The sequence below is a fragment of the Pholcus phalangioides genome, unplaced genomic scaffold (assembly GCF_987345545.1).
Source record: "Pholcus phalangioides strain wild (caught in Gottingen) unplaced genomic scaffold, Ppha-v1.0 ptg000008l_1, whole genome shotgun sequence".
NCBI classification, from domain to species: Eukaryota; Metazoa; Arthropoda; class Arachnida; order Araneae; family Pholcidae; genus Pholcus; species Pholcus phalangioides.
The window spans coordinates 3,736,346-3,759,890 of record NW_028301601.1 but is presented as its reverse complement, the minus strand read 5'-3'; the positions used below and the strand labels follow the sequence as shown (position 1 = coordinate 3,759,890).

Sequence of the window (23,545 nt, the reverse complement as noted above, 5' to 3'; positions counted from 1 at the left end):
CGATTGGCGACGAAAAATGTATTTTATATCATTGTTCAAAAAAAAAAAACTTTTGGTCATCATAGTGTCAACACCTTCTAGAGCTTTAGAAGGTATTGATAGTGTCATCGTACCTATCCAATGCCTTTCAATGCGTCCACGTGACCATAAAAGAAACGGAATATTCCGTGTAAGAAAATTATTTAATGAACAACTTTTTTTTTGTGATAAATAACGAGTTTTAGACTAATAAAATTTCAGAAAGATCTTTCTTAGCACACTTAACAAAATGAGAATTTTCGCTAAAACGAAGATTCAGCCGAATTAAAAAGAAAAGAAAAGATTGTGTTTCTCAAAATACAGGCCGTATGGTCACGTCAGATTACAGCAAAAGAATACTCCCTAAAATCCATACGACATTTCAAATTAAATAACAACGCTATATTCATTCTAGAAAATTGACAAAATAGCAAAAAAACACAATCTGTACACATTTGTGGGTTTTAGCTTTCTAATTTACATATTCTTTTGACAAATCACATTTTTTTTCTTCTTAAATAATCTGACGGTTACGAGTTCTTTCGCGCGAACCGTGGTTATTTGGTGCTCTTCTCCGCACGTTGTCAGGTGTTTTAGTTTTAGTTCTGGTTAAATCGGAATTTTCTCAAAGACAATAGAGATGGTAAATGTGTCCTACTTTATAGCGTTGATAGAATTTATTAATTTGTAAAAACTTATTATAAATTTGTGAAGGGTTAAATAATCAACTACATTTTCAATGTTATTTCAATGTGTCTAATGCTAGTGCTCTCCGCTTATGTTTTCCGCGTGTGGTAATATTCAAATCCTTCCCGACATTGCAGTTGTATTTATTAAGCACTCGAATAAATAATTCACGTGTTATCGTGATTTTTACGTATTTTGAATGAAAATCAATGCGGCCACGGATTCAACCGTGTCCGCAACAGGACCCTAGGCAATGATCTGTGGTGGGGGCCCCCCCTCTTGGGTGAATTTGTGTGAAAAGAGCATAGCCCCTACATGTATCTGTGGGGTAAGGCCGATGCTTTTATAATTACTCTTTTCACACATTCACCCAAGAGGAGGCCCCCACCACACGCCAGTATCTGGGGGAGACCGATGTGGTGGTTGAGTCATACTGAGGGACTCGTGTCAAGAGGTCCCAGATTTGAACAGCACCTCCTAGAGATAGGCCTCTGCACTGTTTGCCATAAACGTCATTCAGAATACCTAGCAAGTTCGCCACATTTTGAAACACAGCTCCCTATTTAGTTTCTTATTTTGGCGTAGGATCTTCCTGATTGGCTCACAAATACCGCATAGTGATTGGACGTGGGGCATAGAAATCACCAATTCTGAGCCCGATCATTTCTTTTCCTCATAAGGATGATACTGGCACAAGCAGGGAATTTTTTTCTCTGAATTATTCTGAGGGAAAATAGATTACTTACTGGCGTCACAAGTAGAGTGCGGAGGCCTATCTCTAGGAGGTGTTGGTTTGAACCCCACTATCACTGCTGTGGTGGTTGGCTGAAGTTTCTGTGGTTCCCAATTTCAAGGTGTGAATGCGAGCCGATCTCCCCTTTAAAGTCTCGTCACAAACCTACTAACAGCACATGTAATTTAATCATAACACATCACTCGCTTCACTTCTGAAATATAAATGGCGGCACTGGAAAAATCAAACACTACATACGCATTTAGACTTCGGTACACGCAGTTACAATTCTGGCACAATTCACTATGTAGTAAACCGCCCATTGATGGTTATAGACGCAAGTTGTACTCGGTCTGAAAGAAAAACAATCTAACAATCTGTGGGGCCCCTCAGGTCAGACTTTTTACTGGCCCTTCCATAGTGAATTTATAGTATGAGGAAACACACACAAATGGTTGAAGTCCCAGTGGGGTCCCATAATCAAAATCGTGTTTTTGGCAAGAGCCTTGCAGTCCCATCTCTTGAGGGGGTTGGTATGGTGGCAATCGAGCCAATTTACATTTAGTGATATTGGATTGTGCAAGAGAGATATACAGAAAACTGGATGTTGTGAAGTTATTTGAGATAAGTTTTTCCTTCCTTAAAAAATCATTTCTGCCTCTATCAGGAGTTGAACCCAGGTCACTCGATTGTCGGACGAGTGCTTTCATCACTCTAGCGAAGGGAAAATCCCTCTTCTGTGTAACTTAGTGGTGAAAGCACTTGTCTGGCTATCGAGGGACTCTGGTTCGACTCCCGGTAGAGGTAGAGATGAGTTTTTCCTTTTTTAAAAAACATCTCAAATAATATCTTCACAACATCAAGTTTTCTGTATATCTTGCATTAACAAGGTGAAGAGCGACATCATGTCAGATATTGGATTGATAGAAATGTACGAAACTAAAGCACTTTTTTTGCCTTGAATGTAACATGACACAAATTCATGAGACATCGTCCACCCACTCTGTTGTGGAAACAAGGTGTATATACAATACACGTGGGATTGAAAAAAAAGCGTTGGCCGTTTTTAAAATCATTCAACGTTGTGCAAAACAAAAGCATAATATAACCAGTTACCTCTATTGGGTGGTGTCATTTGGAAGAAAAAAGAATGCTTTAGAAATGAATTGAAAACTGCAACCCATCGTTATTATTTTGGCCTTAGCGACATGCTGTCTGGAAGGGAAGTTGCCAGGGCAATCTCTTGATTATACAGAAGCTGTTCTTTGATTTTGATTTGATGAATATTTGACTGCTATTCAGTATTCCGCGTTTCTGCTGAATAATGCCGAGGTATTTGGCTGATTATCTGCATTATAAATATAAGCACAGGAAAATAATTTAAAAAATTTATATTAATTGGGATTTTTCACTTGAATTAAAAATTTACTGATGTGCAGTGTTATCTTTCTGTGAAAGAGGTTATGCCAGGGTGAATTCGTTGGATAAGTAAAACATGAAACGGAAAATAGAAGGGTACGGTGGCCCAGGTCAATAAGACACTTGCTCGAAGTACCAAAGGATTTTTAGAGGCATCGTGAGTTCAATACCTGTTTTATCTTTGTCAAACTTCCTTGACACGGGTATAATAGTAACAGTGACATGACCACAAAGATTGCTATTACCAAAGCTGTTCCGATCTTTTTCCTGGGTATCTAGACTCTCACAATTAAAGTTCATGTTGTAATAAATGGAACTGTTGCGTTTTGAATTTTGAAAAGATTGGCTGGAATAAAAGAACTCTAGGTATGGCGGATCTAAAGTCATCCGAGATTTGATCATAGTAGAAATTTTAAAGATGCGTCAACCCAGCGCAATTATGTTGGCTTATAGTTGGATAAAACTTGCCAAGCGAAATGGTGACCAATAGTGAACTATTAAAAAGATGGCTTTTTCTCCACTCAAGATATCAAGGAAACATTTTATTTTCTGGATATTATGCTGAGGTGAACTCGGAAAGTCATCTTGTCTTCGCCGGGACATCTTGCCTCACGTCACAGTGCGTGAAATAAGGAAGGCAGGGGCGTGTCTCCAGTGGTGTAGATGGTAGCATTCTTGCCTGGTATGCAAGAGGGCCTGCGTTTGTGTCCCGGCGGAGACAAGACTTATCTTTCAAGAGCACCTCAGCATAATATCCAGAAAATAAAATGTTTCTTTGAACTATTATGCTTGTTGGTTTGCAGGCATTGTTGTAGTTTATACGTTGGTGGGTGGCACATCCACCAACCAACCCTGGTGACCTACCCATTAGACCCTTTCAGAAAGTCGCCAACTATGGCACCTTAGAAACGTTTGTTTATTTTTGGTGTGTTTTCCTGCTGATTATACTGCCTTCTTTGTCTGCTAGGGCTTTAAACCTGATTAGTGAAATACTATTGCCATGTTTCTGGATGTGCTGAAAACAGTTGATATTTTTGAAGTAGCGTTTGTAAGTCATAGGCCTGTTTTGAGCAGAGTTTGGCCTACAGGTGCAGCTACTAATTAAGTAGTCGGAAGATGTTTTTTTTTTTAGGATGTATGTGCAAAATATATACAATAAACGAAATTGCTAGGGACAGATTCTTTTTTGTTAAACACTAGTTTCTGATTAATACAGGTTCAATTGACATAATGCGTAAAATTGTATAATATATGTAATTGAAACAAAATAAATTAATTGGAATTAATGTTAATAATTTAAATATACATGAAATAAATATACATTATTTACTCCATATAGGATTTCACAGCGTCTGTATAAAACTTTAACTGTTCATCTGAATTTACGACGTTTGTTTTTTTTTACTTTTCTGAAATTTTCAATGAGGGTTAATATGTACGTTGTCTGTTTATATAGGAACAGCTGTCGTGTGGTCCGCCACTTGGCGATTATTTGGCGCCACACGTGTCTGATGGCCCGACGAAGAGTCGCCAAGGCCGTCAGACACTACGGACGCCGAAAAAAAGAACGTGCAAAACATAATAGAAACCACCAAGCATAAAAATAGAAAAAATATCAGTTAAAAAAAATTGCACCTGGTCCATTTTTTTTAATAAAAAGATCGGGGCATAAGGAATTCCGGGCATAAATATTCTATGTAATATAATATGTAATATAATAATATTCTCTACTAAAACTCGGATCCTTTTTTTTAAATAAACGGATCCGGGCATGAAAAATTCTGTTGGTTCATTTTAAATAATAAACCGATTAAACAGAAGGCATGGCAATGGATGAATAACTAATAAATACAACGAAATAGTAAAATGGTATGATACAACCCGAGCAGTAGATAATCCAAATAACTAGAGCTACAGAAGGGAGGAATAATAATGTGAGAGAGACGCGCTGGGAATGGCACAACGGCTGCTTAGAATTTTTGAAAAAACGTGAACAAAAGAAAAATCCTGTTTGGTGAAGCCAGCGCCATCTAGTATCATCCAATGAAACCGGAAAAGTGTTAAAAAATACGGCAACCCAGAAAAGCATTATGACAGTCTTGGCGACTTGTCGCGAGAAAAAAGTCTCCAAAGTCGTGGCGGACCATACTGCATCTGTTCCGTTTATATAATCCTCAACACCAGAGTTGTAACTAGTATTGTTTCAGTGGGAGGGGACAATATAACTTTGCTGCTCCCATCCACTGTAAAATTCGATGATTTGCACCTTTAGAATTTGGCCGCCCCGGAAATTATCCCTCTATCTTTTAATTGTGGCTGGCGCAGTTTGACCAAATTGGTCCTTGCGCCAGAAAATTTGAAATCCAATCCTTTAATTGTGGCACTGGTCAGCACTGAGAGCATGAAAGTGCTAAAACCAACAAGCATAATTAAAATAAAAATAATTATAAATTGAAACCGGACTCTTTTTCCGGGAATCCAGGTTCTTAAACTCTGTAGATATGTCAAATTCTTTTTAAGCTCCCTTTCAAGTTCTGCAGAACTCAAAAGAATTTCCTAATGTCTTTTGCATTCATTTTAAGCCGAGAAATTGGTTATAACATAAAACTGCTATAAACATTGTTTTTCAGTGTTGTGCTGCAGTGAGGAAAATGAGGATTTTTATAACATTTTCTGATATTTTGTAATTAGTCATCCCCCTGTATTTAGCTTTTTTCCCTTTATTGGATTTTTTTACAGCACTCAGAAATTGTCATTCATGTGTTTTGTTTACAAAATTTGAGTTGTGCATGTTTAGGATGGCTCGCTAATGACATTACTGTCATCACTAGGCCGTGGCAGCTCCCAAGCGAGAAAGCCACCTCGGATTGGATTAATCTTTGGTCACAATGTGCACTAAAGGGGACAACCATTTCTATAGAGCCAACGGAAAATGCTATAAAAGACATTCTTGTTAGCGAAACAGGTGGGTGGTGAAGGGTTTAATGATATGGATATAGAAGTTGAACAGCTAATCAATAGCAATTCAGAGATATTGGCAGAGTAGGAATTAATACAGTTGACTGCTCCTGAAACTGAAGCAATACCAGATGAAGATAAAGTAGAAGACAAGTTCACCATGAGTAACATAGCGGAAGGACTTCACACGTTCAAATCAGCAATAGAATGTGAAGAGTACCATAAATCCCCCCCCCCCCCCCCCCCCCATGGTACTCTTCACATGTAGAGAAATTGGTAGAGGAAGCCTTATCACACACACACACACACACATATTCCAACATACTTGATATGAAGAGGAAACTGCAAACAGAAATCGCAATGTTTTTTCAGAAAACATAGCCAACAATTGCTGCACCCTCTTTTGCATTCCCTTATACCTCAGCGTTACCCTGCTCTGCTCATGCTGTTCTGTATTATTTGTAATGTTTTCTAATCTTTAAAATTGATGAAATTTTCATTTTCCAATAGTACATAAGAGATTGATGTCATTTGATAAATAATGTGTGATTGTAAGTTAAAAATAATTGTCAATTAGATCAAAATGAGATGTGTTTTGAACTTTCATGAGATGTGGGTTGATGAAAAGCTTCAGCCAGATATGTTATCTTCGTCAAAGGACAGATATAATTTTTCTAATTCATTTTACATGTGCATAGTTAAATGGTCATAGGCCTAATTCAAATTTATTAGAGGTGTTAAATATCTTGCATTCTAGTGCAAATGATGAATACAAAAAGAAGACTGGTGTCATCTGCTTAGAAGAAGCAGGGTTGGCATTTTTTCAGAGCGGAAGAAACTGTCTAACTCTTCAAAAAGCCTGATGCAATTAATAATTTGCATTACTTACATAAATTAGTGAAATTAAATTTACGTAATGTTATAAAAATATACATTTTCCATATCTAAAGCCTAAATTCTGACTTATATGACAAATTATTGAGGGAAAATTATGAGAGATATTTGATTCTGCTCACAAGAAGAAACCTGTGGGTGGGGGGGGGGGGGGGTTCCATTTTGGAAGGAAACTGCCCAACCCTGTTATGTCAGGATATCTGGATTTAATGGTTCTCTTGTAGTAGAATATATATGCTGAAAACATTGTGATATTCTGATTTTGGAATGTCATACAACAGGATATTTTATAGTGTAATTAAACATTTTATTTCAGGCTACGTGGGATGACGAATTTGATTCTCCACCTGTTGCTCTATCATCTACTTCATCCGTAAGTAGCTCTTGAAATTAAAACACATTTTGTTATGATTGCACATGATTAAATGAGGCAAAGTTCATTGTGATTTTTCTTTTTTGTTTATCTTAAGCTTTTGCTCAGTAATATTCATTTCCATGATTTTATTGGGTTTTCCCCCCAAATATATCTTGACAAATTCCATGTTGCCAAGTCTCCTAAATTTATATCTCCTGGACTTCTGATAAATTCTTCCAAATTTTGGCAGTCATTGTAAAAAAAAAAAACCTTTATTAGCAAGGCTCGTACAGTCCTTGAAGAAAGTTCATTTTCAAGTCTTTGAAAAATCAATGTAGTCCTTGAAAAAAATAATCATTTTCAAGTGCTTATAAGTGCGTGAAAAATTTTTTGTTTGAATTTCTTCGATTAATTTGTCTTTTTTCAACTAAATCTCCCTATAAACCCATATTCCATTGAGGTGAAAATGTTTAGAGTAATAACGATATAATGATTAGGCCTATGAGACAATGTTCAAAATGGCACATGGTTACCCATACAGGATTTAAGCTAGATAAAAAAATTCCTTTTTCGCAAAAATGGAGGGAAAAGCTTTAGCAAAATGCTACAATGCTAATGATTGATGGTTGGATGCTTACTTGTTTTGTACTTCCTGTATGCATTTTTGTAAAAGTGGCTACTACTTCTATCGTATTCTAAGATTGTAAAAAATGTGGACGTAGCTTAAACCCTGTACCCATACCCGAGGTATTTCTGTGCTTGAAAAGATGTCGTCTGAAATCTGACAGTAAAACACTGCACTTAAGATATTGCTTCAAAATATTTTAAACTATTGTATTAAGGAATGCCAGTTGCATATATATATATAGGCTGACCATATTTTTCCTCGATAAAAATATGGGGAATCTCCTATTGTCATCAAAAATGACGCCAACAGTAAGGAGCCGTTCAAGTATTACGTAAGCAAATTTTTAGCCATTTTTGACCCCCCCCCCTTGTCAGCAAAAGTCCGCAAAACGCTGACACCCTCCCGTCAGCATAATTTCATCAGCTCTGCCCATCTGAATCCTAACTCATATTTTCATAAAGGGTGGTTGATGACGTAAGGGTTATGCAAACTCCCCCCTTGTCATTAAAAGTCAGCAAATCGAAAACTCCTATCGATGATGACATAATACTTGAATGGCCCCTTAGCAAAGTTGTCAATTAATGCTAAAATTGCCAAAAAAAAAACATCAAAGGCAGAAAATAAAGCACCGTTGCATTGAAGCAGCAGATTTAAATGGATTATGGGGGGGGGGGGAACGCTGACATTACAATATTTAAAGTCAATTATCATATAGTTTATAGGATTGGGAAAAGAATTTTAATCTTCATTAATTTATTTTAGAGAAAATTATATCCACTAATGAAGATCTTGGTATTGGGATAGAAAAAATGAATATTTTGTCAATATAGCCAGAAGTGAATCAAAAATGAGACATAATGATCATTTAGATGGTTTTTTTTCTCAGCCAGAGATATCAAGGAAACAGTAATTTTCCGGATATTATGCTGAGGTGAGCTCGGAAAGAAAAGTCATCACGTCTCCGCCGGGACTCGAACCCAGGCCCTCTTGCATACCGGGCAAGCATGCTACCATCTACACCACTGGAGACACATGGATCTGCCTCCCAAGAGGCTACTAATGCCTCTACTTCAGCGTCTCACAACACAGTGCGTGAAATTAGGAAGGCAGATTCATGTGTCTCCAGTGGTGTAGATGGTAGCATGCTTGCCCGGTATGCAAGAGGGCCTGGGTTCGAGTCCCGGCGGAGACGTGATGACTTTTCTTTCCGAGCTCACCTCAGCATAATATCCGGAAAATAACTGTTTCCTTGATAATGATCATTGTCCAATATAAGTTTCTCGTAACCAAATTAACTCTATGGTTTTTACTCGAGTAGAAAAAAATGTCAAATATATAATTATGAAATTATTTAAAGCAATTGAATATACGATGGTATCAATTCCAGAATGTTAAAAATTGTAAACACCATGTTGTGGTTTATATCGCACATAATTACTTCAATTAATCAAGGTACTTTTTTATTGAAAAAATTAGACCTGCCAACTCTCCCGATTTAGGCGGGAGACTCCGGATTTTTCATCCTTCCTCCTGCTCTCTGGATTTTGGCGGAAAATTAGATTTTACGCAAGCTTTCACGTTGTTGTGGCGTCAATGATTACAGTCGTTGTTAAGGAAAACACCCATAGAGGACAGCCTTAATCATTTCCATCGAGCAGCCGTAGCAAAAGTCTCTGTGACCGCATTTAAGAAACTGGCGAAGACTTAGTTTTCGTAGCGTTTATCGGCAATCATTTATCAGGGGCATGACCTTGGTTGCCGAAATTCCTGTATAATCGTTATTGTATTCCATTTACAGCCGTGCGGTAAACACATTTTTTCGTCTGCAGCTTTGTAATTTGAATTTTTTTAAATCGTTTCTTCCGATTAAACATCTTCAAAAAGAAAAATATAAAACTTTAAGCTATATACAGCTAAATATAAAGCTTTTAAGAATTCATATACCCAAGATTATCAATCACTGATAGCATCCACGAAAGGAAACACTTATAATTTATAAGCAGTATGTAGATGTGATTTCTCTATTCCGCATGGAAAGACTGACATGGAATTATATTCTGCTCAGGGGCAATGCAGAACCTGCTTTGGGGGGGGGGCGGGAGGGGAAAGAATAACTTTTTCTTAATTTATTAAAAAAAATTTTTTTTTTTTGAACGAGTGAGTGTCGGGGGGGGGGGGGGCCTCGAGAGAATCTCCGGATTTCTGGATTTCAAAAGTTGGCACGTCTGAAATTAGATATTCCATTGTTAGACCTATATATATTTTCACAACTGGAGTTAATTATAATTATCACCCAATATAGATAATTCCAATTATACCTAAAGTCATGGAACAGGTTGGGAAAAGGACAATTATAGATTTCCTCAACTCGTAACTCTTATTTTTCACAAAACCAATTTGAATTTCTTAAAAACACAAATGGCAGTTCTAAAACTCTCTGAATACATTTACGAGAATGTCAATAAAGATAAAAAAAAAAAAAACCCTTATTTTTTCGGATTTATGTAAAGTATTTGACAGCATTGACCTTAAAATATATCTGGATAAAATTTATAAGAGGAAAAATACATGACTGGTTTAAAAGCTACTCAACAAACAGAAAATAGGCAATTGAAAATGAAACTATTTTTTTCAGCAAATAGTAAGTTGTGTCCCACAGGGATCGGTACTTAGAGCGATACTCTTTCTCTTTTTGATTTAGGTAAATGATATATAACATTTAGAGGCCGTTCAAGTTTACGTATACAAATTTTTAGCCATTACATTTTTGAATGCCTTCCCTCCCTCTTGTCAGAAAAAGTTCGTCATCAGCTCTGCTCTTCTGAATCCTAAGGGCAATTCCACAGTGACTGATGTTACATTTTGAACTTTTTTAGAAGTTAATAATTGCAATAACACAAAAATAAGTTTCTTGATTTATTTGAAATTTATGATACAATATCTTCAAGGTTAGACAATATTAGGAACATAAAATTGAAAAGATTAGAGAAAAAGATTATTACTTTGAGCCCATTGAAAATGGTGTGACTGACGTTACGTGAAAAAAGACATAGAGTCAAAATACCTTCAAAACATTTGGATATTCTCCTTCATGTGTATTTAAATATTACATTTTTAATTTTTTTTTGAATGTAATAGATTTCAAATAAAAGGTGCACAATCAATAAATCACAAACAATAGTGAAATTATTTAATTAAAAAATAAATAATTGGTGTGACTGATGTTACACTTTTTGCGTGACTGATGTTACATATGAAAAATGTTTTTTGTATGTAAAACTTAGGTATCTAAAAGTCCTTCAAAATACTTTTAAGGTAATATATGGATAAAATCTAAAAAAATTCTTGAAATTTAAAATGTCCTCGAGGATTTACAACTTCTGGTGGGTTTAATTTTTTTATCAATCGCTCTTGAGGATAGAAAATTTCATCCACATGCTGAGGCCATTTCCAGTACTTCCCAGCTCGTATCATTGCATTCACTAAATATTCATTATTTTCAATAGATTTTATTTCCCCCGGGAAATGTTCATTATCATATTCAACTTCATACCAGTCTCCAATAGATGCTATGGGACTGACTATACTGCAACTTTGATTAGCTATTTGGGAAAGTTCTGTGAATCTGCTTCCAACACTTTTACCATTCACCACTTCAAGAAAATGATAACTTTTCAGTCCTTCAATGCGATCTGCATTTTCAAATATTTCCTTAAGCTTTAGTTTTTCCATCCTCTCTTTTAAATTTTTTGGGGTCATTTCAAAGACATTAACATTTGATGTTAAAATAGCAGCTTTTACAAAATCTCCTGCACATTGAACTGTATGGCTTCTTTTCTTAACAGCTTGCCACACCTGCCTTTTTACAGATCCACCAATACCATCGACAGGCCCTTTTCCATGAGATGTTGCAAAGAAATTCCATGTTATTTGCAAATGATGTTTTTCTTGTAGTGCAGGCAAAGCAGAAGCAATAAATTTATTTTTGAATTGGGATGCTGGACCATCAGTAGAAGGGAAATCAAATGTGTACTCAGGAACCTGTGGAAAATATTTATGTAAACAATTTACAGCAGCAATGAAATTTTCATGGTATTTACATAAACAAACATTGTGTGGAAGTTTGCAACTAAGCAGTACATGCTGAGGGCGTAAAGCAGCAAATTTACTTTTTCCAATCTTTAAGTGTGGATATTCTTTTTTAAACATGACATATGCTTCTTTTATGGAAAACTGCAGATGTCTAATCTGTATCTTCTTTTTCATTCCATTATCTTCATGAACAGTTACTATGTCTTTACGACCTGGAGCCTGTCTGTTTATTTCATCTTGTTCATAGAAATGTTTGACCATTTCTCTTGTTTCTGAAGTTAGTGAAATTGGTTGATTATCAATTGCAGAGGTATCAACTGTGGTTTCCAATCCTATTTCTGTTTGGAACAATCGTCTTATTACTGCTTTTTTTCTCCTAGGAGAAGATGGTAAAAATCGTTTAGCGCGAGATGTGGCCTTTCCCAATGCACTGGAGTTGATGTAGGGTGAATTAAGGTTTACAGATGTATCTGATTTTCGTTTTAATGCTCTGCATTTTGCCACTCTTTTTTTAATGTTTTGTCTTGTCTCATGTTTTATTTTTGCTTGTACTGATTTTGGTAATTTAGATAAATTTTCATTCTATTTCTTACGACTTTTAGCTGCTTCTACTTTGTTTTTTTGTTTATATTCTTCATACTTTCCTTCCTCCTTTAATTTCTCTCTTCTTTTTTTCTGTCTTTCTGCTGCAGTCATGGCCATTTTAATATTCTTCCTTAAATAAAACCTTGAAAAAAATAAAAAGAAAGTGTGACTGATGTTATGCATTTTAAATGAAATTTGGGTAAATGGTAATACATATTTTCAAAAAATTAGACAGTAATATTAAAACTATTCACATAAATAAGGAGAATATGACTTGTCAACTTTTTTTGTTGCTTTGTTTATGTTCCAATTGAAACAATTGGTATATTCCAATTGAAACAATTGGAATATTTTGTGACTGATGTTACACAAAAGTGAAGCCTAGTTTTAAAGCTCTTGATTTTCAAAGCTTTTGTTTAGAAAGGTTTATGTTTGATACAGTTATATTACAAATTAGTTAATTAACAAAAATTAATAACAATTACATACCTGATTTGCTTCTTTTAAAAAAAGTGGTAACGATGTGAGCTTTCAAAAAGTGCTTCAATCACTAATAGGGAGTGAGGCTGAAAGTGTTGCCAAAAATAGAAACAAAACTTTTACAAAAAGCATTTTAATTGATTTATTCTGAAAGTATATGTTTCACCCTTGCTATAAATATAAAAATATTGAAATAAAGAAGAATTTTTTTTTTCACACGTGATGTCCAGTTTCACATGGAATTGCCCCTAACGCATATTGGTAGGATCAGACGTACAGGGGGGGGGGGGTTGTTTCCCCCTCCCACGATCAAAAATTTATTTTTCCTATGCAAAAAAATATTTTTTTGAAATTTCAGAAGACAATACCTTGATATGTTGTTATAATGTATTTCTGTTAATTTCAATGTTATTTGAAGACTATGAACTTAAAAAATTTATCTTTAATAAATTCATTGCGACCCACCCTCTAAGCTCATATAATAAGAAATCGCATAAAGGCCCTTGGCCCACAGATCAAATATGGCCCTGGGGGTTATCTGATGCGGCCTGCCCTTCACAAACATAATTTTGTACAAATGAATTAAGCTGCATATTTACATATCGCTCAAGTGTCCTGTGGTACAATTCCAGATCATTTAAGCGGCCTGTGGTACATTTTCAGATCACTTGAATGACCCAGGACACAGTTCCAGAACACTTAAGTGATCTGTGATACATTTAGAGATCCCTTGAGTGACATGTGATGTAGTTTTAGAGCACTTAAGTGGCTCCCAGTGCGGTTCTACGTCACTCAAGTTACCCACGGCACATTCTCAGATTATTTAAATGATCTGCGACATATAATTCAGGGTTCGTACATCCTTACAAACTCCTTAAAAACTCCTAACTTTTCATTTCCCTCTGGAAGGGCCCTTATAACTCCTTACTTTTTGCAGCCACTCCTAAAAAGTTCTTTTTTTTTCTCTGAAGGGATGATCTTTTTTAGAATAGGCATTCCCCATGGTGATGAATAGCATTGCCTAGAAAAATAAAGAGGAAGCTTCAGCCGAATATAAAGAGGAAGAAAAGAGAAAAAAAACCACTCTCTCCCTTTGTAATAGGAAATGTGAAAGCAGGGGATGGGATTGAAAGATCCAATGGTTGTGCATACCTGGCAACCGTTACGATTTTGTCATATTTAGTAAAATTAATAAGATTATACGCTTTTGCTTCTAAAAATACGATTTTTTACCGAATCGCTAGTTTTGACGTGTTTTCCTGCCTATGTCGCAAACTGGTCAGCGTTGGAAATCAATGGTCCGTTGAACGACATCACTCCGCTGAACCAGTAGCCAAAAATTCCCCCATGCCCAGTGGTGAGAAAGTTTTTTTAAGTTTTTACTTATGCGACGAAACGATGTCTCGAACCTCCTATATTACGCACTATACTGAGTGCAGACCTCTCAGCTTTCCTATTTTTCCTGTTATTTTCCTACTTTTGCCGTAATCGTCTTTTTTTTTTACCGCAATTCTCTCCTATTATTCCTATTTTATCCCTCTTTCCCATTTACAGCCAATATCTCACTACGAAAATTCCGAGAAACCGTAAAATGTCACAACTTTCCGTAGTTTTTTTGACATGTTTTATGTGTTTTATTAACATTACAACTCGCTACTGAAAAAGAAGAAAAAAAAAAAATTTCAGTTTCAGTGTAGTCTCTCCTGGGAGCCTGTAATGAGCGTTCATCCCTGAAGCCAGATTTTCCTAGGAGTAGGCTTTTTGCGCCGCGTGAACCTAACTGGATCATTTCGTGTCAGCAGAAATGAGTTACATAATGACCTAACGCATTTGCGTTTTCCAAGTGTGGCGCATCGGCTCAGGACGGCTATATAGTATATGACCCTGGCGTCATCTACTCTATCGGCTGCATGCTCCGGTTTAAAGGGAAGAGACACAACACGACAATTAAGGGAAGATCGCTGAAACGCGTGGCACATGACGCTTAACTCTTCCAGAAGCAGTCTGCCAATCACGCCAGACGTAAAGCGCTGTCGTGAGCCGTATTGCGCTCTGTAGGAAAACAGTCTTACTGCTTTTCATATTGATGAATAGACGGCGTGTCGCGCTGGGTGATTCACGTTGCATGCGGCATAGAAAACCTGCTAGTAAAACCCAGCTTTTAAAAGTGACAGCCCGAGCCACGTCTGGTTTTACAGGAGGGGGGGGGGGGAGGACGAGCCGATCAGCCGCTATAGCTGAACCCACTTTTTTTAACCTTCTGAAAATAACTTTTGGGTATCTATGTTAGGGGCCATTCAAGTATTACGTCAGCATGGATGGGGATTTTTGATTTGCTGACTTGATGACGTGGGGGGGGGGGGAGTGGATGGATGGATGGATGATTCTTACATCATCAACCACCCTTTATGAAAAATATGAAATATTCTTAATGGTGTCTTACTCTGTGCGCGAAAAACGAGTAAAACTTTTCACTAGTTTGTGGGCACCTGAACTAACATTCTCCTTATCGAGTCCCCTACCGAGCCACTCTAGTGATCTTCAAATACTTAGCGGATCCAAATGCTCTGGAGCTGTGCCGCGCGTCATATAAGTGATTCGTGATTATGCCGCAGATCACTTAAGTAATCTGGGAATGTGCCACGGATAACTTGAGTGATGTAGAACCGCACTGGTGGCAGGACCAATGCTCTAAAACGTTGTCACATGTCACTCAAGGGATCGCTTAATGTGCCACAGATCGCTTAAATGGTCTGGAATTATGCCACGAGTCACTTAAGCGATCTGTAAATGTGTCACTTGGTTCATTGTTACAAAAACAGATTTAGGGACAGGCCACATCATAATGCCAGGGCCACATTTGGTCCGCACAGGCCAAATGTTTACCGCGGGTCAAGGGTTACCAAAGGCTTAGAGAGGTAGGGTCGCAATGAATTTCTTGAGCAATTTTGGGTTCTTAGCCTTCAAATAGCATTGAAATTAACAAAAATTGATTATAATAACATTTAAAGATATTTTGTTTCGAAAATGTAAAAAATAATTTTACAATTCTTTTAAAAAATATTTTGTGGATTAAAAAAATAAATTTGTGATCATCTGGGGGGAAGCCCCCTATTCAGATTCCACCAATAAGCGTTAGGAGGAAGGGGGCAGAGCGCTGACAGGGGGAGGGTGAGAGTTTTGCTGATTTTTTTTCTGACGAGGGGCGAGTCAGAAATTGCCGAAAATTTGCTGACGTAAAAATTGAACAGCCCCTTATTTTAAAGCATACATGTGCTCAACACATGGCCTAAATGTGGCCTGTCTCTAGTGGCGCCGGTACACTTACAGATTAATTAAGTGGCTAGTGGCAAATTCTTACTTCAATTGAGCGGCCTGCGGCACATTCCCAGATTGTTTGAGAGATTTCTGGGGGGGGGGGCGGCTTTCTTTCAAACCAATCACAACTCAGGTCTATTACCATCTATGGGCAGTTTACTATCTAGGGAGTTGTGCTGGAAGTGTGTGTGTGTGCTTAACAGTCTGAGTGCATATGTAGTGTTTGATTTTTCAGTGCTGCCATCTATATTTCAGAAGTGAAGTTAGTGATGTGTTATGATTGAATTACATTTGCACTCCTTTGTAGGTCTCTTGCTCTCTATGGAGAGACTTTTTAAAGTGGAGATCGGCTCGCATTCGTGCCTTGAAGTTGGGAACCACAGAAAACCAGCTTCAGCCTTTTGTAATTTTAGCAGTAAAAGTTTGCTATAAATCAATGTATCGGGCCCATAAAAAAAATCTGCATAGACTTCCCGCTCCTTGGTTGGGGGCTCTTGGATTTTAGTCGTTGGTAAAATGAATATGAATTATAATTTTTTGTGGTACTTATGGGGTGGGGACCCTCATGAGGGAAGTTGACCCATTTTCGAAGGGCGCTAGATGAATCTCATTGGTTTTTTTTGTTGCTTTAAGATTGTAAAATTCCACAGTAAGCTGGTGCTTTCAAATGCCACTTTTCATATCACTCTGAAGTGGGACAAAATAAACAAGATATGAGGTGAAGAGAAAAAGGTGTTGCCGTCAAAGGGTGCAGGAAGGCTTTGTCCCTCCTCCCATTATAGCTATGTTCATAAACTGATTTAACTCTTATTTGGTTAACATCTGCCCATTCTTTATGGGCATTATATAATATTTTATCACGTGCATATATTGTTATAAATAATTTTTATTAATTTCATTTTTAATTGGGTTGCTGTATTTTTGAAATATGACATCCATATTTTTATGGGCATCTTTTTCTCAGCCACCTCGTTGGGCATTTTGCTTGTTGTGGCGTTGTATTTGTATCTCTTTCTGGCAGAAGTGACCATAGCTCAAGCAAGATAAAAACAAAATTTATTGCCAACTCAGTACATCACTTCCGATTTCTTTAAATCATTTTAATACTATATATTACCGCAACTCTCTCTTCTTTCTTATTATACTTCTCAATACCTAATCTTGATAATTATGCTCTGTTACTGTTCGAATTTGTGTTCTCTTGTCGCTTGTTACTTGCGCATACAGTCACGGCATATCTCTTCCTTTTCAGCTGAAATTCCTACCCATTTATTCTGAAAGTTGAAATCTTGGAAACATTGAAATAGAAATTAAAGAAAAAAGACATTAAAATGAAAATCAATTCACGCGTGGGCTTCTTTCGTTTTTCTGTGGGCTTCTTTTATTGTTTAGGGGTGCAATTTTTTTTTCGGAGGGAGTGTGGCCCCACGACACCTTAAAAACTCCTTACTTTTCATTTTGAAAATTTTGTATGAACCCTGAAGAGTTGCTGCAAATATAAATAATTTTGTAAGAAAACTCTTTGTCGGCTGTGGTTTTTATTTTGAATAATTGGTGGGGGGAATGAATATCACTTTTAGAATTTTTAGAATTTATGTGATGCTGTTATGAGTTATATTTTTGACTAATACTTGAAGGTACTTGTCGTCACTTTGGTGACGACAGAAAGCATGTATGTGGATTGATTATTTTATGAATTCTTATGATGCTGGGTAACAAATCAAAACTTGTAATTTTTGAACCACTTCTACATCCATATTTTTGAGAAGAGGGAAAATATGTTTGAAATTAAAAATAAATTTGCATATGTGCCCCGTCCCTTTTTTTGCTGTAAAACTTGTAAGTTATGAAGTTTGCCATGACTCCTTAAAAACTAATTACTTTTCATTTTGAAAATTTTGTATGAACCCTGTAATTACGGATTGATGTGTGGCTCAGTTCCAGAGCACTTGGATCCGCAAAACATTTCGAGATCACTAAAGTGGCTCTCTAGGGCACTTATCAATAGGGGGATGTTACTTCAAGTGCCCAAACTATCGAAAGGTTTTTCTCGTTTTTGGTGCACAGAGTAACATGCCATCAAAAATATTTCATATTTTCATAAAGGGTGGTTGATGTAAGTATTATCCAAACCCCAGACCTCGCAGCGCTCCTATTTTTCCTACTTTTGCCGCAATCGTCTTTTTTTATCGCAATTCTCTCCTCCTATTACTATTTTATCCCCCCCCCCCTTTTGTTTACAGCCGAAATCTCACTACGAAAATTCCGAGAAACCGCAAAATTGTAAAAACCGAAAAAAACCCTCCCTTTTTGACGTGTTTTATTCACATCACAACTCTGTACTAAAAAAGAAAAAAAAAATTCAGTTTCACTGAAGAGGGGACGACGACAACCGCATCTTTTCCACGCCTTAGTCAAAGTGCTAAAAACAAGTTTGGTGGGGAAAGTGAATCTGTTTCGTAGATTGGTTACCACGTAAATTAGAAGGCAAAAAAAAAAAAAGAGAGGGAAGAACAGGCTCTATCCATCCACACGAGATTCTATGAGACTACAGGTTTCTCTCTCCTGGGATCCCTTAACGAGCGTTCATCCCTGAAGCCGGATTTTGATAGGAGTATGCTTTTTGCTCCTCGTGAACCGAACTGGATCATTTCGCGTTGGCAGAAATGTGTTACATAATCACGTGTTTTCCAAGCGTAGTGCATCAGCTCAGGACGGCTATATAGTATATGACCCTGACGTCAGCTATTCTATTGGCTTTATGCTCCGGTTGGAAGGGAAATAGAAACACGCGAAAATAAAGAGAAGATCGCTGAAACGCACGGTACAATGACGCTCAACTCCTCCAGAAGCAGTTGGCAAATCACGCCCGACGTAAAGTGCTGTCGTGAGCCGTATTGCGCTCTGTAGGAAAACAGTCGTACTGCTTTTCATATTGATGAATAGACGGCATGTCGCACTGGGTGATTAACGTTGTGCGCAGCACAGAAAACCTGATTCTAGGGAAACCTAGCTTTAGGTGACAGAGCCCTAGCCACGGCTGGTTTTACAGGTGGGGAAGACGGAACCCACATTTTTAAACTTCAGAAAATAACTTTCAGGTATCTTTATGTTAGGGATTATTGAAGTATTAAATCAGCATCGATGGGGGGGGGGGGGGTGATTTCTGATTTGCTGACTTTTGATGATGGGGGGGGGGGGGTGTTTGGATGATTACGTCATCAACCACCCTTTATCAAAATATGAAATATCCTTAATGGCGTCTTACTCGGTGCGCAAAAAACGAATAAAACTTTTCACTAGTTTGTGGGTACCTGAACTAATATCCTACCTATTGAGTCCCCTATAGAGCCACTTTAGTGGTCTCTAAATACTTAGCGGATCCAAGTGATCTGGAAATGTGTCGCGGGCTGCTTAAGTGCTCTGGACCTGTGCAGCGCACCATACAAGTGACTATGTTGCGGATCACTTAAGTAATCTGGGAATGTGCTGTGGATAACTTGAGTGATGTAGAACCGCACTGGTAGTCCTACCAATGCTTTAAAACTATCTCGCATGTCACTCAAGGGATCTCTAAATGTGCTGCAGATTGCTTAAATGGTCTGGAATTGTGCGACGGGTCACTTGAGCGATCTGTAAATGTGCCACTTGGTTCATTTTTACAAAATTAGGTTTGAGAAGGACAGGCCACATTTGGTCCGCACAGGCCAAATGTTTACCGTGGGTCAAGGATTACCAAGGGCTCAGAGGTAGGGTTGCAATGAATTTCTTGAGGAATTTTGAGTTTTTAGCCTTCAAATAGCATTGAAATTGACAGAAATTGATTATAATAAGATATTTTTTTTCGAAATTTTAATTCTTTTAAGAAATATTTTTTGCATTAAGAAGTAAATTTTTGATCGTCTGTGGGGGGGACCACGAGCTCCCAACCCAGATCCCCCCTGTACGTCTCTGATCCCACCAGTATGCGTTAGGAGGAAGGGGACAGAGCGCTGACAAAATTTTGCTGACAGAGGGAGTTTTTCTGACAAGGAGGAGGGTCAAAAATGGCTAAAAATTTGCTGACATAATACTTGAACGGCCCCTTATTTTAAAGCGTGCGTGTGCTCAAACCATGGCCTAAATGTGGCCTGCCTCAAGTGGCTCGTGGCACATTCATATCTCATTTAAATGACGTGCGGCATATTTCCAGATCACTCAAGTGGCTCACGGCGAATTCTTATTTCAATTGAGCAGCCCGAGGCAAATTTCTCTATCACTCAAGTGGCCTGCTGCAAATTCCCAGATTGCTTGAGTGATCTACGGCACATTTACAGATCACACAAATAACCGGCGGTGCTGTTCTAGATCACTTAATCAAGTGACCCACCACACGTTTTTGAATCAGTTCAAATGTGCCATGAGTCATTCAGATGGTCTGAAAGTGTGCCACGGGTTGCTTGAGTCATCAGGAAATGTCACAAGTCACTTGAATGATCTGAAAGTGTATAGCAGGCCACTTTGGTGGTCTGGAAATGTCCAGAGCGCCACTTAAATAATTTATAGAAAAATGCATTTTGCCACTTGAAGTGTTAATGTATCGCAGACCATTAGGTGATCTGTGTGCTGCGAGCGACTGAAGTGATTTCGAAGCATGCAGAGGGCCACTCAAATGATCAAATGTGCCTCCAGCCACTTAAAGTAATCTGCAACTGAACTACGTGCCACTTAAGTGAACTGGGGGGTTTGCCGCTGTTTGCTCAAGTGATCTGGAAATATGCATTAGGTCACTTAGGTGATCTGGAAATATGCATTAGGTCACTTAGGTGATCTGGAAATATGCATTAGGTCACTTAGGTGATGTGGAAATATGCATGAGGTCACTTAGGTGATGTGGAAATATGCATGAGGTCACTTAGGTGATCTGGATATATGCTGTTGGCAGCTTATATCTAGAAGTGTGCTGCAAGCCACTGAAGTAATCTGGAAATGTGTCCCACTTAAATGATTTTATGATCGTTCGTGAGCCACAGGTTAGCATGTGTGTTAAGAAGATGTGTGTCTCTGAAAAAAACCAGACATTCATAAATATATGCAGGCCATTCTAATCGCTGTATCTTTCGGGTGTAGTGTAATTCCAGAAGGTGTTACATCAAGGGTGTTCAACATTCAGTAGAGTGTGGGCCATTTCATTAATTTTGAAATGTGTCGCGGGGCACTGAAGCTGACCTGTAAATATTTCTGGGTTAGTTGAGTACTCTGAAACTGCCGCAGTGATCTGTAAATTTTCTGCAGGTCACCTAAATGATCTAGGAATGTGCCGCAGCACACTTAAAGAATGTGGAACTGTGGAGCAGGTTACTTGAGTGATCTTTAAAAGTTTCATGGGTCGATTGAGTGCTCTGGAACTGTGCCGTGGTGATCTGTAAATATGCTGCAACATATTTTCTCATCAGAGAATATGCAACGGGTCACTTGAATGATGTGTAAATATACACTGGTCACTTGAGTGGTCTAGAACTCTGCCGTGAGTCACTTAAGTGTAGATGAGCAATATCACAGGTTACTCTATTGATCTAGGAATATACCATGGGGTCACTTAAGTGAAGTGGAACATCGGCTCGGGTAACTTGAGCAATCTGGAACTGTGACGCGAGCCACTTGAATGACCTGAAACTGTGCTGCAGATTCTTGAACGATCTGGAAATGTGTCACTTAGTTCATTTTTTGCCAAATTAGGTTTGAAGCTTTGGGCCTCAACAGATGACTCCGGGGTCACATTCGGCCCGTGGTCAATGCGTTAAGCATGCATGTGTTACATTTCTATGTCATCTAGACAGGTTTTTTCTTTCCCTGGGAAAAATGGATCACGATCATTAATTGGACTTTTTAAAGTAACAGTAGAAATTTGAATTTCTTTAGTTTTGCTATTAACATTGTTTTCGATACCACATTTTGTGTAAATTAAAAATTTTTGAATTTGTTAGTGAGAACTTGGGTTTCTTAAAATATCGGTAGATAATACTATAATTAAAATATACAAAGTGTGAATCTCAATGGCATAACATTATTAAATATCACTAATTTAGGAATTCAGTTTTTCCCCTCCTATTTTTTTCCTATTTTTTGTCAATGGTTTTCCTATTTTTCCTTTCAAATTTTCATTTCTACCCCTGAAACCCCCTCCCCCTTGTTATCAAAAATAAGCAATTGAAACCACCTCCCACATCGATGATGACGTAATACTTGAACGGCCCCTTACAAACGAATGGAAATATAAGTTATGCAGATGACGGTGCTTTTCATTTTGGATAACCTAAACCTGAAATATAGCGCTTAAAATGATATGACAATTTCACAATGGCTAAAATATAATAAATTGACTTAATCTGAATAAAACTAAATTTTTTCATTCCCAATTACATAATAAGAACCAATAACAATATCATGTAGGACATTGCTCATGCAATTGTCGCTGCACCGAAATAAATGAATCTGATGTGTGTAATAAATTATCTAGTAATCGTTTTCAATAAAAACCTTGAATGGAAGTCTCAAGCGGTGATAAGAAGTAATAAACAAAAATATTAACATGATTTACTGCTTGAAAAATATTATATATCCCCTTTTAAATTTCTCTGTACGATTTATTTCACATGGATATTATCAGTCGTACAATATTGTATATCAGTATGGGTGCGGTGATTATGACTTAAATATAAGTATAATAATCACAGAAAAGTTGTGAATAATATATCTGAAAAAATACAATCCACGACTGTTTCAATGATTTATAGATTTAGATAATCTCTATCTTTACAAAATATTTTTATTCAGAAAAATCCAGATTGGTTCGAAATTAAACACCAATAGAAACAAATAAGATGACACTGAATTGAATATCCTATGTCTAAACCAAACAAACCCATAATACAAAAATTCATATACGTAGCGCCTAAGGAATATAATAGATTGAGTGATGAAATATGAAATCATAAAAAATCACTGCACTAATTTAAAAAACTAATAAACAAAATCAACGCAATTAAATAATTTACACATGTAATTTTTTTCTCTTTATGAATGTAATGATGACTGAATATTATATCTTGAATTATATATACATCTGTAACTATCTACTTTTATTGTATCATCGAGAACATAACATGTTGAATCAGCATTATCTTCAGGTCTGCGTTGAGTCACAAAAATCTTCTCGCAGTCCCCGCACCTGGCGACTGTTGGCCACAGTCTTTGGTGAGCCGCCCCCCCCCCCCCCCCGCAGTAGCGAACCTACTGTTCGAAATGGTCTGGGAAATTGACAGTTCGTCCGGAACATGTTTTTCTTGTCTGAGGAACGGGAGGCGTAGGCAAGGTAATTCTTGTTGGTGACGGACTG

At 37.4% G+C, this 23,545-nt stretch overlaps 1 protein-coding gene across 2 annotated transcripts in view; it reads left to right on the top strand.

Moving 5' to 3' along the window:
- The first annotated feature begins 552 nt into the window (after positions 1 to 552).
- Positions 553 to 23,545, top strand: part of LOC149083506 (ATP-dependent RNA helicase vasa-like) — an 88,790-nt gene continuing 65,797 nt past the window's right edge. The window contains exons 1-2 of one of the 2 annotated variants that reach the window (XM_089234024.1): positions 553 to 661; positions 7,026 to 7,082. In XM_089234024.1, coding sequence (XP_089090150.1) covers positions 659 to 661; positions 7,026 to 7,082 — 60 coding nt within the window. In that variant the 5' untranslated portion in view covers positions 553 to 658. The remainder of the gene's footprint in view (positions 662 to 7,025; positions 7,083 to 23,545) is intronic. The other variant, XM_089234023.1, reaches the window with a different exon arrangement.